The sequence below is a fragment of the Sprattus sprattus genome, assembly GCF_963457725.1.
Source record: "Sprattus sprattus genome assembly, chromosome: 11".
Taxonomy (NCBI): Eukaryota; Metazoa; Chordata; class Actinopteri; order Clupeiformes; family Clupeidae; genus Sprattus; species Sprattus sprattus.
Genome location: NC_137909.1, coordinates 23,955,262 through 23,972,125, shown reverse-complemented (window position 1 = coordinate 23,972,125; position 16,864 = coordinate 23,955,262). Strand labels below are relative to the sequence as shown.

Below are 16,864 nucleotides of genomic sequence, written 5' to 3'. Positions count from 1 at the left end.
ATTGAAGAGGAAGAAAAAACATAAAATATAAAACTGGAAAAAAACAGAGATGTGATCAGGTCATAGGGGCACAACTTAATTTACTTTCATTAGACATGGATTAGGATATGGTCCTGATTTTTAGAGAGAAACAGACGATGATCTTATATCGCAGAGGTTCTCGTGTTTTCAGGAACAGTCACAGGAATTCCCATTTTCATGGTCCAGGACAGGCATTAAATTAAAGACATTAAAGGCCTACATGTCTTATTTTTTTATTTTTTCGATTTATACGTATATCTATAATATTCCAAATTACATCCTTGTATCCAACTTAACCCTTGTATTCAACTCTGCTGATTACTGAATATATAAATAACTTGATTAGATAAAAAAAACAAAAACAATAATGAACAGTTGAAACACATACTCTGTCTATGTTTCCTTGGATTCTCACAGGCGTGGACTGGCCTCGGGGAATTTGGGGCTGGTCAGGTTTTTTTTAGCATTATAAAGCCTAGCATTACAGGGGCCCTACGGCTTTGATATAGCTCATACAGATTTTCAAAAGGTAATCTTATCTGCAGCAACACAACTGGTGCTATGAGGGCTCAATGCGTGTGCTATCAAAACATAGATAGAGACAGGGACCTCGTGGCCAGAAAAAGCCTTTGTTGGCTGTCACTGTAAAGTGTGCAAAAATAACTGATTTATTTAAGCAGTCTGCTGCACGTGATGACGATGATTTACATGGTCGTGCTAGGTGAACTAGATTCATTTATTAAAGAGCAATTTTTTTAGTTTAACAAATTACAAGGTCTAACCAGTAAAACACACACGTTCACATGGGGGTCATCAACTTAGTTTGACTGTAAATGGCTAATATAAACAAGTACATTTGATGAACTATCCTTTTTATGAAATAATGAGAATGTGCTGCAATTTCTCTTGACTAGGCCTATAAATCAATTCTGTTTCACATTATGAAGAACATTTATTATGTTGTAAAAATTATGTTGAGTACCTGAACAATCCAATCAAACAGGTGAGGGAGCAGGAACCAGTACAAATTTAATATTAGCCTACCTGAACTCAAACAACACAAATAATGAATTGTGCTTTTAATTCATAATAATTGGGGCAATTCAATTACAATTAAAGGTAGCAACAATACAATTGACTGAAAACTGATCTAATATTCTTTTTAATCTAGATGATTCTGCTGCAAGTGTAGCGGAGTTAATAATTCCACTTGCCATTTAAAGATAACTTTTCATTTGGCTAGCAAGACAGGTTTTGTTTTATGTAACATGAGCGCCATCTATTGGTGCAATTCTGTAGACTTGGGGAGCACGTTCTTACCGACTATCCCCAGTCTTGAGTAGCCTGTTACTAGAATAAACGGCTGGATAGCCAAAAAGACACAACGCGTGAGGGAGTACTTTTATATCCGCTACACAAGGGTGCTCTCTAGTGGAGGCCACCAGCTGTTTACATGATGTAACTTCAAGGCACGTGCATGTTTTCACCATTTTGAGGAATGTTTTTGTAAGCAACATGTTACATCCTCAGATGTATCACGTGAAGGACTGATAAACACACTGGTTCTTCCAGCTAGCATGGTCAGGCTATGATTGTTGTAAGTCATTATGCAACTAAGAGAAAAATGTAGGAACAGCTTCTGGCCGCCTTTATTGGCAAAATACATAGCAAGCTTGTTTATATCAGTGCAAACTGTGCTGTTGTTGATGTTTGCATGGCAAGTAAGTTGGCTGTTATCTGTTGTTAGACACTTTCAAATGCTTGTTCATTTTTGAAACAATACCTTGTCTTTATAAGCCAAACATTTTCCCAAAGTTAACCTTCTTTAACCAACCCAATTTATACACTAAAGTTGTGTAATGATGGAGCACTTCGAAAGCTTGACTTGTTTTTTCTTAACCACATACAGCATCCAGAACTGATACAATATGGGATGGCAAGGATCTGATACACATACAAAACACACAGGGGAAGGGTAGACAAAGACGCTAAAACACGAGGGTAAACTACGCCAAGGCATTACACATATTGGTGGATGTAGGAGTGTCCAGTGGGTTGCCCTTTTTGGCCATGTTAGGGTCACACTGGTGGACACAAATGACCAATTTCCAAACGGGCCTACAAGGCCCAGGCGCCCATGAGCTCAGGGGGCCCCTAAGCCAGAGCCTCTGCGTTAAGTTGCTGTTATGTATCTCTTGTTTGTGGCTGGAAGAGGTGTATTTTGTTAATTTGCTGTTGGCTTTAATTAAATGTACCTGCGCTGTGTTTCTAGAATGTGTACAGTGTAAATCCTGTTGAGGTACAGGTGAATTTAGTTATTGTGCTGTTGAAAAAAAAAAGTCATTACATTTAAGTAATCTTTTCCGAGCGCGAATGGTGGGGACTTTTACAAGTCCAGGCCCAGCGTCCCATGGTTTCATAATCCGTCCATGGGTGGACGTATAGCTTCATGTCCTGTCAACAACTTTGCCAGGTGAAGCAGGGCCAGAGTCGATGAAGTCTGTTTGCGATTCGGAAGTGGCCTGGCCCCACCAAATCATGGACCAGCTGAAGGAGTGTGGGCGGCGAGGCACAACCATAAGCTGCAGGATGTTGCGATGGTCCCAAGGAGCCTGCCAGCGGCAATACAGGAGCCCACCCTGCATGGTTAAACTCGCCCTGTAAGTAGAGACTGGATGTATTGCTGAGACGGTGGTCCAGTCTGGTCACTGGTTTGTCCCCACCCAGGCAAGCACCTGGCTCTGGTCTAGCTAGAGTTGCCCTCTGCCACTCACTGCTGAAGGCTGGGGGCTGCTGCAGTTATCACTTAGGGAGGCGGCTGACACATGAGCTGCCATTGAAGTCGCTGCGTCTCGAGCGTCACGGCGCCAGCAATGCTGGCACTGCTGTTCATCACATGGCCCTAGGAACAGAGCATCTGCATTGGTGTGAAGGCACAAGCTCGATGGTAAATCTTGAACCGTAGTCTTGCGGAGTCGAGCCACCAGGCCAGTTGCCCCCCGGCTCTTTGAAGTTGAGCAGGGTCAGAGACGCATGATCAGTGTGCAGCAGGAACCGTCTTCCATATTGGTAGGCTCTGAAGTGGCACATTCTAAGTATAACAGCCAGCAGTTGTTTCGGTCTGGTTGGTTGAGTGAGCAGCTGAGGTAGACAATCACCTGTTCACCATGCTCCTCCTCCTGGGACAGCAGTGCACATGCCATGCCACTGGCATCCGTTTTAGGATGAACGGTTGCGTCGGGTCTGGGAATGGTTTGTACAGGAGAATCCAAGCAGTCCGGCTAAAATAGCCATGGTAACCCATTCAGATGGTCTAGGTTGACCCAGCATTGGGTTGGTCCTAGCAACCCATTTTGCTGGGTTAGGGTTACTAAACATGTGTTTTGTCCAATATTTAACCAGCGCCATTTTGGCTTGTTTTCATCCCAACATTTTGTAGGTTTTGATTAACATAACTTACTGTTAAAGGCTTAATAACAAAATTAGAAATTAACTGAATTGCCATTTGTTTGTTGCTACAGAGGATTTTTTACGTTTGTAGTAGTTATTACATTAGTAAAGCGTTTGTTCCACTGGGAAACACGTTGAGTCTGTGTACAGTTGGTAATGAAGTTGTTGTCATACTGCTATGCTTAGCAGATTCTCCACATTTTTGCTTCAGTTGTTTGTAGCTGGCAAACCTCCAGATTTAAAAAAAGCAATTTAATCAAATACATCTTGTGCCACTGCTGATACTCAAAGTAGTGACAGCTTGTCAAACTAATGTGTACGTGTAGGATTTTAGTTCTGAGTTGTACATAGCCTTGGATAAAAGTAAAGAACAGTTTAATGCAGATCTAAAAGAGCTTACAGAATCTTAAATTGCACCATAACCTCTTTCCCAAATCTCCCGTCTGCCATTTGAAGGTGAACTAGGCGGTTCATTACTTTTGTGAAGGATGCACATGTATGAATGCATTATTTAAGAGATTTTATGTTATGTTATCAACTCATCTTCTTATCATAGCTGCATCATTCCTTGCCTACTCTCACAATGCACTAGTCCTCACCATTTAACACTAGTATAAAACTAATTTGACAGTCAAATATGTGTTTCAGCTTGTAGCTGATTTTGATCTCACCCATAAGGTCGTCTGTCTAGTGGCGTGGCATTTAGCTTTCTAAATAGATACAGAACAGCTCGTGCAGTTCCCATGTGCAGGGGCCTGTGGGGCCCTTGGTCAGACCTCAGTGTTGTTGACGTTGACGTGAGTCTCTTGCTGGGTTGGTCAAAACTGTTTTCAGTCATTGGAAATGTGTCGTCATACAGGAACCAGGGGAGGGGTAAATGGGCAAATCAAGATGGCGTGCCCTGATGAAGCAGGAAATAGATTTTGTTCTCAATAAAACTGCTTACTGATCAAACTCGAAAAGGAGGTGTCTTCTTCAAGAGGAGTGACAAGTCAATTGGGAATAGCAAGACGGAGCAGATATCGGTAAGACAGCTCCTGTAAGAAGTAACATGAATGACAGCATAGAGGGGCGGTGGCGAGGGAAACGAGCGAGCCATCAAGGCCGAGAGATGCTGGACTTCAGACAGTGTATCGTACTAGCTTGTTAGCTTGTCGGTTATTGTAACATTATAGCTATCCTAGCTAGCTTGTTTAGTCAGACGTGTTTCCCTGTTGCATGTGTCTGTATCCCCATTTTTAACGGCGTTATAGAAAAACAGCGTGTGACAATTTTAAAGCCCAAAACACAGTAAACAACATTCATCGTTGAGCCAGATAGTCTGCCTGGTGTGTCGTGTTGACATTAATCTCTTGCTTAGTTAGCAAGCCAGCTAGCTCTCCGCCCGTTGTCAAACGTTAGCTAGGATGCCTAGTCAACATTCCACATAAGCTAGCGAGCTAATGTAGAGGTAGCTAGAGGCAATAAGGATCAGCAAGATGAGTCACAGTCTAACTTTTAGCTTTCATTTAAATGTTTGGTTTAGATCAGTGTCATTCACAATCATCTACCGATTAAACCTGATGTTAACACTCAATTAGCTAGGTAAGTTGGGATGGTAACGTTAACCGAGTCAGAGAGCCTGCTAGCATTGTATTTTTCTGTACGTTTCTCTGTTGAGCTTTTTACCATCGCTGTTTTGTGTTGATTGTGTGTTGTTGTTTTTAAGCATGTTCTCGTACTTTTATAACTCGGAAGAAAAATGTTCCGTTAACGTAATCACTTCGTTGTTATGTAGCATGTTTTGTTTAAGTTCGTCCTGTGTTTGCCCAACTAATTTACCAGTTACTCTAGCTAGCTAACTGTACATTGTAAATTAGTGGCAGCTTTGACGTATGACAGACAAGTGACGTTAACGTTATGTGATACAATCATTTAAAAGCCAACTTGCTCTGTGTCTGGATGTCTCACAAAGTATATATAATAACGTTGATGTTAACAGTAATGTTACTAGTTATCTAGGCACTCATCTTGTGGGCCGTGTCCTATTGGTTGAATTATCCGGAGTCATGCAATATCAAAAGTGTGTTAGTTTGTGATAAGATTAGTGTGACTGTCTACGGATATCTCTTTTTTCCATGGACCATGTCATTACTCATGCCTCGTATACACTCTTGCTTCTCAAGGGTAACGGTAATGTGTCCAGTGTGCACCACATACTTCTTACATTGCATAACCGCTTCAGTGTGAAAATCTAGGCCCTCATTTTAAACAAAATTCACTTAGTTTACCAAATTCCAGGCCTGGTCTGCAGCGTCTCATTTAATTAGTTATGGGCTATACAGACTAATACGCGACTATATCTCCCATGTCTCTTTAACAGTCAAGGTATAGAGTAGTTCTGGAAAAGACCTATATGTTTTTTTCTCGATAAGTTGGTATGGAGAGTGGTACCTCCCCCACCACGGTGCAAAGATTGACACTCACATATTATCTTCAAATTCCCTTTAAGTAAACCATCTGGTATATAGCTCTTCTGAAACATTGTTTGTACGTTTGAGCAATTGTCAATTTAATTGCATCAATAAATCACATTTAAATATTTTATCAATGACAATTTTTTTTCTTTTTATTTGATCAGAGCCTTTAAACATTTAAACATGTTTAGCTTTTAACTGAGTGATCAATCCATACATTGTTCATGTTGGGTGCAGGTCCATTTCATTAATAACTAGGCTAACATATTCTAACATATAAGCTAAACAGTAAGCCCTGACCATATTTCTAAGTACAAAGTAGACTACAAACTGATCACCAAAAAGGTTAGTTACAGGCTAGTGTTGTGTTAGAGCACTGCTGTAAAGAATTGGACCTGTAGTTGGTTGTTTTTTATGTTATCTATCAGTTTTTCCACCCTCAGCCTGCACCCCCTTTGCTGTAACTGGGGGACCCCCCTGGGGGCCTGCCCCACACTTTGGGAACCACTGCCGTAGGGACTGGCTGTTTTTGCTGATAAGCTTCAGATGACAGTGGCCAAGTGGGTGAGGATGGGTGACTGTGCTTCTGTGTGCAGTACTCATATCCTTTACTTTTTCTTATAGCAAACTTGAATGCAGAAGGCCAGTTTTCTAAAATGCTTTGACGTCTCCAAACTTGTATAGGCATATCTTCCCTCCACCAGAATTTTGGTTCACATCAGTATTGAACAATGATGAAAAAACACACCCTTTTTGTTTGGATGACTGGCCCTGATGTGGTTTCATGCAAAACAAGGAACCGTCAGTCAGCAAGGTAGTTTCAGGGAGATTTTCATCTGATTTCCCTGCCAAAAATTACCCTGGAGTGGAGTGCTGCAGGACACCCATTTCTCATTGCACGTTACTCATCCCTTGTGTCATTTAGAAGGCAGGCCTTTCTTTGAATCCGACAGAGTTTGCATTATAGTCCTTCATGACAGGGGTCACCACGATCAGTTGAACACTAATTCTTACCTCACACTGGTGCTGCATGTTCCAGTGGCTGAAGATGGAGACAGTTGTGATTTTGGTTTCGTTTTGTTTTGATAGCCTCCCTGTGGTATGCCGCGTGCATGTGACAAACACCCACCAATTGACAGGGTGTGGTTGTCACTTAGGTTAAAACGCTGGGAACAAGTGACATTGAGTTATGCAGCAAAAATCATGATGACAAAGTGTTCTCGGTGTCCCCAGCTTAACTAACACCCATCAGACAGAGGACTGTGGTCTGGCGTCAGGTTAGCGTAGACTGCTACAAAAATGCTTATGGGGAAACAAATGACACACCAGTTGCTTTTCATATGTTGTGAACATATCAGTACACTCCTAAGTGTGGTGTTGAATGTAATAGACACTCATTTTAATTTCAGATTCTCTAAATGGCTGCGAGGAAGTCTGGACAAGATACCTACAACAGCGGTGAGTATAGCTGAATGTCTCACCATAGTGTGATGGAAACCTCACAAATAAGATTGACCTGACTGTCTCTAGTAGTACAGCTCCAGACACTACAGATTAGTTGGCAATGGAAAACAGATGCTGCATTATATTTCTTTTGTTTATGTTACAGAGGAATGTTGATTAGCCCGAACTTCAGTTCTCTTCAGTGAATTTCCTCTTTCCTTTCGTTTAACACGTAGAATCCCAAACCTTGCCACATTACAAACCATTATAACAGATTCAATAACTCCTTTGTAGAAGCAAAAAGTCATGGTCATATTAACATTAGACATTAACATTATATTAACAAAAGAACAAGTCACTGTAAAGCGTTGTTGATGACAATGTCAGTGTTTCCTCATACCCTTTGTATTTTCTTTTAAGTTAACCTTATCAAGGCACCTAACAGGAACCAGATACTTTGTCTCAGCTTTAGAATTAACATCCACAGTTGTGTGTGCTCTTGGTGAAAGATTTCTGACCCTGCATGCCTTTAGTCTTGCTGTCAATTGTTGAAGGAGAGTTGAACAACACCACTCTATTAAATCCCCAACCACAGTCCTTTAGCCAGAATCCTCCTCATGAAGCAGAGTGTCCGTCTACAGACTACTCTGCCAAGTTTCGGGTGCTTGTTGTTTGTATGCAAGAATCACCTTATCGTAGAATACTCAGCATTTCACGGCATTCCATTGTAATATGGGCGAGGCGTAAGCATAGTTATTTAAAAGCCAGAAAGGTAAGGGGAAAAGAAGAGGTAAAACAGTAGTGTCTGATTTAAAAGAAAGTGGTTGGAGAATGCCGATATGAAAGTCATTCAGACGCTTGTTGTGTCCCAGTTGTGGTGCAGTGTTGCATACCTGGGTTAAATACTAAAGGGCTGATCCCTCTGCAGCCTCGCAAAGATTGTAATTTCCCGTGTGTATGTAACAGCGTTTAGGCTAAAAACAGAAGTGTGATATTCAGTATCACAGAAGGAGGAAGTGCAGATCTGACTTCCCGTCTCATCAGAAGATTGTTAGCAGGGTGTGATTGGCAGACTGTTTCCAATCACACAAGACATGTGATCAGGCACGTAGGTAGAAGGGACCTACCAGAGGCTCACATGGGATATGAGGGAAGTAGTTTTGTGCATTGTGAATTTTGTGTTGGAAAAACAAGGTCTTTGTTTTGAAATGATACTGCACAGAGCTAGAAAAGCATAGTCATTTGAGTTAATTATTTTGGTCACAAGCCCCCAGCAGAGTTAGGATTTCAGGTGATCTGTGTTTGTTTCTTATAACATCATTATCACGCGTCATTATGATTTATTACACAGTATCCCTAACAGCAAGGCCTAGTGCATGAGAGAGCTTGCTGCAGACATATATCACTAATTAGTATTAAATTGAGTATCTTCTCCTGATTCCCTAGGACCCATCAGCTACCTTGATGATGTTCCATTCAGGCTCAATGACAAGTTCCGCTGTCCAGCCAAAGTGGGCCTACCCATCGGATTCTGTCTGCCTGACTGCAGCAGTGTACTGTCGGACATGCAGGTAGAGGCAGCCCTCCCTCTCTCACTGTGTCCTTGTCCTCTCAACTTTGTACCTCTGTGTCTGTGTGCCCTTTACAGACTGTCTTTGTCTGTTTTTTGACATCCTAATGTGCTGTACAGCTTAACAGAATTGTCGAATGTCAAGCATAAGTTCGTGCGGTGAATCCATTGTGGTCTCTCTGTCTCTGGAGAGGTTGAGTGCTTGTAGTGAAATGCTGTCTATACCAGTGTCTCTGTCTCCCCTCATTAGTATGACTTCACTCTGGAGAGGCGGACTGTACGCTGGGGGGAGGAGCTTGCCCGTGCCCGCGCTGCGGAGGCGGAGGCAGCCGAGGCGGTGGCAGCCCACGCCCAATCAGAGCAGGAGGCCCAGGTCGCTTCCGCGCAGGACTCCGACACCGCATTGGCTGGCGGCAAGCGAGCCCGCCCCTCCGAGGAGCACGAGCCACCTCCTCCGGCGCTGAACCCCGTTCTTGCGGGGCTGAGGCACAATGACATCCTCACCCCGCTGCCGGCATCCAGCATGGGCGCCGCCAACGCCTCCAGCCAGCCCCACAGCCCCCCCGCCCACGGCCTCAACCTGGCCGACTTTGAGCGCGAGGAAGACCCCTTCGACAAGCTGGAGCTCAAGACGCTGGATGACAGAGAGGAGCTGAGGAGTATCCTGCAGAACCAGCCTCAGTCCGAGCCCCCTCCTCCCGCCCCAGCCCCAGCCCAAGCCCCTACCTCAGTCCCCACTGTTGACCCAGGCCGCAGCTGCACGCCCCCCCTGCAGTCCAAAGCGGGCCTCTTTCACAAGCCCAACGGCTTGGTGGCTCTCCTGGACCTGGAGCGGGTTGGGGGTGGCATCGGGGTGGGCCGCATGGACGCTGACCGGCCTTGCAACATCCGCTCGCTCACCTTCCCCAAGCTCTCTGACCCGAGCGACTCCCCCACAGACACTGGCCCCTTCCACAGTGGCTACACGCTCGGCCCCCACCGCCCTGGCATGCCCAACGGCAATCCCCCCGCCCTGCAGAGGACTGTCCCATCATCCCGCTCTCACAATGTCCTCCCGCAGGAGCCAGTCACACACACGCACAACAACGGCACACAGGTGTGTGTTTGTGAGAACTTAAGGTCACACAATTGTTTTTGTGTTGGATTAGTTGTAGGATCTTGAAAAATGTGATCTTGTGAAATCTTCCAACCCTCGACAAAAATTGTCCCGTAATTCTCAAAATATGCTTCTTTTACTCATTTACATTTACATGACTTCAATTCTTCTCCAGCTCATTCCAGACACATAAACAAAGTATTAAAGGCACCAACACAAAAATAACAACACGACATGAAAATGTAAAGTTTACCCTAATTCAGGAGCACTTTGAGAGAACACCCCTCACATTTATGCCCCTCTTTTTCCCCTCCCAGTCCCCCTCTCTGCCCCAGTCTGCCCCTGTGTCCCGCCCAGCCCCAGGTTCGTTGCCGTGTGGCGGTGCCCTGCTGAGCCTGTCCCCTGAACAGCGCCAGTGTGTGGAGACCATCGTGAACATGGGGTACTCGTACGAGGGGGTCCTGAAAGCCATGCAGAGACAGGGACAGAACGTTGAGCAGGTGGGCACCATCGCTTTGGCAGAATTCGGTTTGCCTGGTATAATGTTTGCTGATGGTAGGCACAAAGAAGTGACTGGCCGTTTCATGTTGGTGGGTGCTTGGATGAGTAAGTTCAGATATTTGGACTCCACAGGCATCTAATAGCACATTTAGCTTGATGTGATTCTTGCCTGGAGAAACGATCAATGTCTGCACACAGAGTGCCGACATTAATTATTTTCCTGTTTTCCTTTGCCTGTGTCCAACTGTCCTTTTATATTGGTTTCAAATGTTTGTCAGGCTTCTTTTAAAATATACTTCCCAACCCTAGAATAACAGTTGAAATGGATGCTGAAGGTACAGTGGATGATTTTTCATATAAATTCTTTGAAAGGAAAGCAAAAAATTCCCATTTGAGGAGCAACCAGCAACTATCGCAGGGATTACACAGATTTCTCCCGGGATAACAAACATGTGAAACTCAAATGTTCCACAAACTTTGGTATCCTCCATACTTCCAGTAACATGTACCCATGTCTGGGAAAAGAAGTATTATGTAAGCTTGGTAGCGTCCCCTGTTTTGTTAGGTAACTATCTTGTAACTGTACTTTGCACCGTAGCACAGGGGCTTAATGATCTGAAGAGTTGTGACGCAAAAAATGGAAATTTTTACAGCAACCATGTGTGAAAATCAGTGGCTTTGTTCATCTGTATCCGCCTGCAAATTCTGTTATCTTTATTTTCTGATATCTGTCAGACAATATAAGGATGTAGGCCTAGATACTTAATTGCATTGACCAACTGTTTTCCCTTAGTTTTCCCTTTTAGCCTTACACATACCCATAGTTTGTGAAATGTGAAGTAACCAATATTCCAGAGCTAATAAAGATAAATGCAGATAGTGGCAGCTAGTTGTGTTCAGGTCTTACTTATCCAGGCGGTATCAGAAGTGTCCTTTGGTACTTATTGCAAGCATCTAGAACAACAGTAGCCCCGGTCCTTCAAACCTAGCTAGTTAAGATATTACATGAACATAGTGCAAGGTTGGATGATTGGATGTTTTAATCTTGTATTCATATTTTAGTTCATTATTGGCTGTTGGTTGGAATATAAATACCACATGTAATTTATCGATCTTAATTTGTATGTTACCATGTGCTGTATTTCAAAAAGTAGGATATATTAACTGTATTTGGTCAGCCGTCAACTTTTTCAACATCAGTTTTGTTTTGTTTGTTCATCAGGTGCTGGATTACTTGTTCGTCCACAGCCGTCTGTGTGAGCGAGGCTTTGATGCCAGCGCAGTTGAAGAGTGTCTCGAGATGTACCAGTGTTCAGAGGAGAAGGTACACACTCACACACTCACTCACGCACACACACACACACACACACAAGAAGGTGCACACACACACACACACGAGAAGGTTCACACACACACACACACACACACACACACACACACACACACACACACACACACACACACACACACACACACACACACACACACACACACGAGAAGGTTCACACACACACACACACACACACACACACACTCTCACACATACAGTAGAAGAATATGAGCACTGAAACACCACTCTTTCTTTCCACAATGAACACATCATCATCTTTCAATGGCCGGGTTGTGACATCACAGACTTGTGACCCTATGCTGAAATCCCTCTTAACTTGGCAGAGAGCTGCTCTTCTGTGATAGTCTTCTAGGCTGCTCTTTGATTGGCCCTGGCTCACAATAGAAAAACACCCCTCTTAGCAAAGGGCCTGAGCAAACTGCTTTAACCATAAAACATGTGAGTGTGTGTGTGTGTGTGTGTGTATATGTGTGTAATCGTTAAGGCACTTCATTGTCAGACCACACATCGTCCACTTTCAGTTAGGTTGTTCATTTTATTTGTCTGTTTGGCACAGACAAATAAAATTCGACACCGATAGTTTATACATATTTTGTTTTACTAGTTTAGAAATGAAAAATTGATAGATTACTCCATTCATCCCCAAAGGGAAAATAACTTGAGACACAGAGGTAGAAAAAAACCATATTATTAACAAATGTATACAAAGCGCTATACTTCTAGATAAAATAAATAGAATACAAAACATTTAATTTGAGATATAGCTCTTCCGTTATAAATGTGCATCATGCATTGCCACTCAGGATAAGTGTCCTGCCCTGGCACAGATATATTATTTGCTATTGTGGTGGGCAGGAATGACGTCCTGTAGCGCTCCTTATTACAGAAGATGTGAAGGAGCCTCCAGTAGGACAGATTTGTCTCTCCACACACATTTGCAAATAATTCTGCTACCTCCATACTCCGACGGAAAACACTCTGCTGTCTAATACGAGCATTCAGGGCAGTTTGTTGTGTGTGGAAATTTGATCTAACCATTTTCTTTGTGCTCTCCCTTCACTTTCTTTTCTATGCTTCACCTCCTTTTTTTCTTCCTCTTGTCTGTCTACTCTTTCCCTCTCTCATCTCCTTCTTCTCGCTGCCCAGGCGCTGGAGTTCCTCCAGCTCATGTCTCGGTTCGGGGAGATGGGCTTTGAGCGGGGCGCCATTAAGGAGGTGCTGCTGGTGCACAACAACGACCAGGACAAGGCCCTAGAGGACCTGATGGCCCGCGCTGCTACAGCCAGCTGAGCCCCACCCCACCTTTTCCCCAGCATGCCCAGTTTCGCCATGTTCCAAGGCTGCCACCCAGAGAGAGAGAGCGAGAAAGAGAGAGAGAGAGAGGGTTGGGTGGGGGTGAGAGAGAAAGAAAGGGGTGGCAGGGTGACCATGGCAGTGGGTTGAGCCTTTTAATATTTAGTTGTGTTGTTGGAGAGAAGACAAAAATGTGTCCAAACAAATTACCCTGTGACCCTCCCTGGCGCTGAAACAAAATGGAGCGCGGCTGTGAGGGTGACCCTGTCTTTGGACCTCTTGCTCGCCTGCTGGATCTCCGTGGAGTGGAAAGGAAGGAAGGAGGGAGGGAGGGAGGGAGAGCATCTGCCTCGTCTGTCTCTTGTCTGTCTGCCGCGATCCAGTGGGAAAGGCAGGTGCCTCTCTGGACACTATGTGGCGCTGTTGTAGTATTTGGAAGGAGGGGGGAGAGCGCCTTCGCTGGAGATAGAGACTCTATTGTGGATCCTCTCAGCTAACAATGCTGCCATCCTCTGCTACTGCTGCTGCTGCTGGTTTGACGGCATTCTGCTACCCAGACTGGAACAAACACACACACACACACACACACACACACACACACACACACACACACATACCTATTTACACACTCTTGTGAAAACACAAAGAACTTAAAAAAAAGTGTCCTTTCTGTTTTCTGCAACTGGCGGCCGGTTCATCTTTCAGAGCTCCAAGTTTAGTTGTGTTTTTTTTTCTTTTCTTTGGTTGTTGCTTTGTTTTCACTTGTTCATGTTTTTTCACAAAACATAAAAATAACTTATTTTAGCGGTTCTTTGGAGGAGTCATCTTCCCCTTTTGCCCTTTGTTCGTAGGAAGACACAAGACTGATGTGAGACGGTAGATATAACGTTCTACGAGTGCCCTTTGAGGGCTTTTGAACTGGATTAAATTGCAGAACCAGAGGAACTGCGGGTTTGGCGGAAGTTCCATAGAACATGAGCTGAACCAGTTTCGGCACACCCAGTCATTTAGATGCCCTTTGTCAATTCAGCACAGACAAATAAACACACACATTAAGTCACTTAAGGAATATGTGTCTATTTAAAAGTATGTAAAAACAAGAAATACACTGACACTTTAATAAAGAATAAGGCATGATCAGAAAGAAGCCACGGGGTATGGATTTTGGTTTGTTTTATTTTATCAATATTGTCTCATTGGTTCTAAAGCATTCTCATTGGTCCTCTGGCCAGTATCTTACAATGGTGTTTGTCAGTGAAGCAGAATAGCTGCCAAAATCTAAAATCAGTTGAATTTGCAGTGTGAAGTTCAGTTACAAACTTCCTGATGGGAAAGCCCAACCGTACTGGAGGGCGTGATCTAATGCTGCCATTTGCTTCTGTACTTTTACCATTTATCTGTGGTTGACATGGTGTTTAGAAAACTTGATAGACCAAATCACAGATGCTTTTTGTTCTGTTCTTCGTGACCCACCCACCTCCTAAACGCATACTCTGGTTTGAGAAAAATTGCTTGAGATGTTGAAGTGCATTTTATTTAATCGCCATTTTGAATGAAGTACCACACCTGAAAAACCACGCCTGTCTTCCTTGCTCCACCTCAAAAGCATACCAGACTGCTCTCCACCACACCCACGGCCCTAGCTTGTGATTGGCTACAGATGTTACCAAGCCTTAAACGTCAGATGCTGATAGGGTGCACACTCAGTCCTGCTCTACACATAGCTGGTACAGCAGATTAGAGAGCCACCCAGCTCTGTTTACGACTCTCTTTGACCCACAGTATGTACTGAAAACATGGGGTTATGTTTGATCTCTGTTTTTCATTCGCACTAATAAGAATAATGTACTGAAACAGCAGAATTACCTAAATAAGACATAATCTGGTTTGCTTGCCCCCGTCAACTAAATACCTTCTTCTTTTTTATGCTGTTTAAGAGACTGCATAGCTGAAAAAGCTTAAAAGTAATGTACTTTTCCATTGAAAACATAGAAATTGGACCAAACCAGATCTTGCAATAGATATTTCTAAAACTGTTCCTACCATAAAATAATAAATAGCCATAAAACTTTGGACATCTCTTGTGTGCTTTACAGTGGAGTGGCTGACAGCTCTGCAGTGTAGAGGTGACAGAATGAGACAGAAAGTGCCATAGTGTGATGTGATGTGATCTTTGAGCTCTGTTGTTATATGCACACAAGCTTTGACAGCTTTCATTGTGGATTATTATTCAGTACCCTGAATCACCATTTCTTCCCTCAACCCCAGAAAAGAACAAAGACGACTTCTCAGCCGTGCAAATTTGTCTGTTTTAAAAAGATAGTAATATATTGCTCATCGAGATGTGTTAGCTCACCTGTTTTTGTGTGTTTGATGTCTGACCATTTTCCACAACTCTGCATTTTCTGTTCCCTGTGGTCCCTGGCTCAAAATTCCCATCTCCCATAATGCCTCTGGACTGGTGTAACAAATTGAACTCCTCCAGCAGATCAGTACTTTTGACTATTTAAATGTTTTTTTTTTCTGTCTCTTTTTTTTTTTTTTGTAACCGCTGTACCCTGGTCTTTTTTTGTAATAAAATGCTGACTTAAGGCAGTAGGGGACATGGTGAACAGGATGCTTACTCATCTAATGCCGGTGTTACTGTCCTTAGCAGAAGCTACTGGGGAAACTAACCGTAGACCGTAGCTTGTCTGGTGGGGTTGCAAGGCTTTGTGGGAGAGCAATGCTGGCCTCTTTTTATATGTATAACCTACTCAATATCTTCAGTCTGAAGCAAGGACTCTTGTGTCATATGTACACTAGTGAGTGAGTGAGCGAGTGAGTGAGTTGAGTGAGTGAGTGAATATATGTGTTTAACACAGCAGTGTATGGTTATTGGTCACTGGAATGAGTGGGTGTGTTATATCAGATTTGTCTTAATAATGATTGGGTGGGTTTGGGGTGGGTGGGTGGGTGGGATCCTGAAATGTGATTCAAATGTTCAGTTCAGTTCATTGGACTTGTTCACCCTGATTAAAGCTATATTACTTTTCACACGGTGTTCCTCCAGTTTTCATGTTGTTATTGTCATGATTGAAAGACTGCGATGTAGAGAGGGATCATATACTAATTGCATGTATACTGCGGTACAACATTAATATAACATTGCATTGCAAGTGTCTTTGAGAACTGTCAAAAGCGCTATATAAATGTGATGCATGAATTATTATTATTATTAGTAGCAACAAAAAACATCTGTGTTTGTTGTATGAAAAAGGGGATCATTGTCATAAAATCAAATACCAGAGATGGGTTTGGATGTCAGACCACCATATTATAGCAGGAAGAGAGGAGAGAGAAAGTGGAAACAAAAGCAGCTTTGTTCCATCAGCTAGTGAACCTTCGAGCAGAGTGAGAACAGCTCAGCAAAAAAGAAAAAGGCTTTTGCCCTGGTGGCAAAACATCTCAGAGGAAAACACTCATTTACTGTTTATCAACTTAAAGAGTAGGGTCAGGGTAAAGAAAATGCTGTCTGTTTCTGAACAATCACACCCAGCTCTTATCCATGTCATGCTTTGTTAAACTTAATCGGATACATTTTGTTGTGCTGCCCACTTACACATTTTTGAATATTGTTCATATTATCTGTATCACTTTCATATAATATCTCACACAGTTAGAATGGAGTTTGGATGAAACAA

General features: G+C 43.2%; 1 protein-coding gene across 1 annotated transcript; it reads left to right on the top strand.

Annotated features, from left to right (window-relative positions):
• The first annotated feature begins 4,360 nt into the window (after positions 1–4,360).
• On the top strand, positions 4,361–16,091 carry ubap1 (ubiquitin associated protein 1). The gene is made up of 7 exons (XM_080847942.1): positions 4,361–4,496; positions 7,337–7,385; positions 8,817–8,941; positions 9,191–10,036; positions 10,354–10,536; positions 11,760–11,861; positions 13,035–16,091. Exons 2-7 carry the CDS (start codon positions 7,346–7,348, stop codon positions 13,176–13,178), a joined length of 1,440 nt encoding a protein of 479 aa, XP_080704068.1. The 5' UTR covers positions 4,361–4,496; positions 7,337–7,345; the 3' UTR covers positions 13,179–16,091.
• The last annotated feature ends 773 nt before the right edge of the window (positions 16,092–16,864 follow it).

Coding starts and splice junctions, on each gene's coding strand:
- ubap1 (XM_080847942.1), top strand. CDS start 7,346: ATGGCTGCGAGGAAGTCTGGACAAGATACCTACAACAGCG. Junction 10,537..11,759: donor AGGGACAGAACGTTGAGCAG/GTGGGCACCATC, acceptor TTTGTTCATCAG/GTGCTGGATTACTTGTTCGT. Junction 11,862..13,034: donor ACCAGTGTTCAGAGGAGAAG/GTACACACTCAC, acceptor CTCGCTGCCCAG/GCGCTGGAGTTCCTCCAGCT.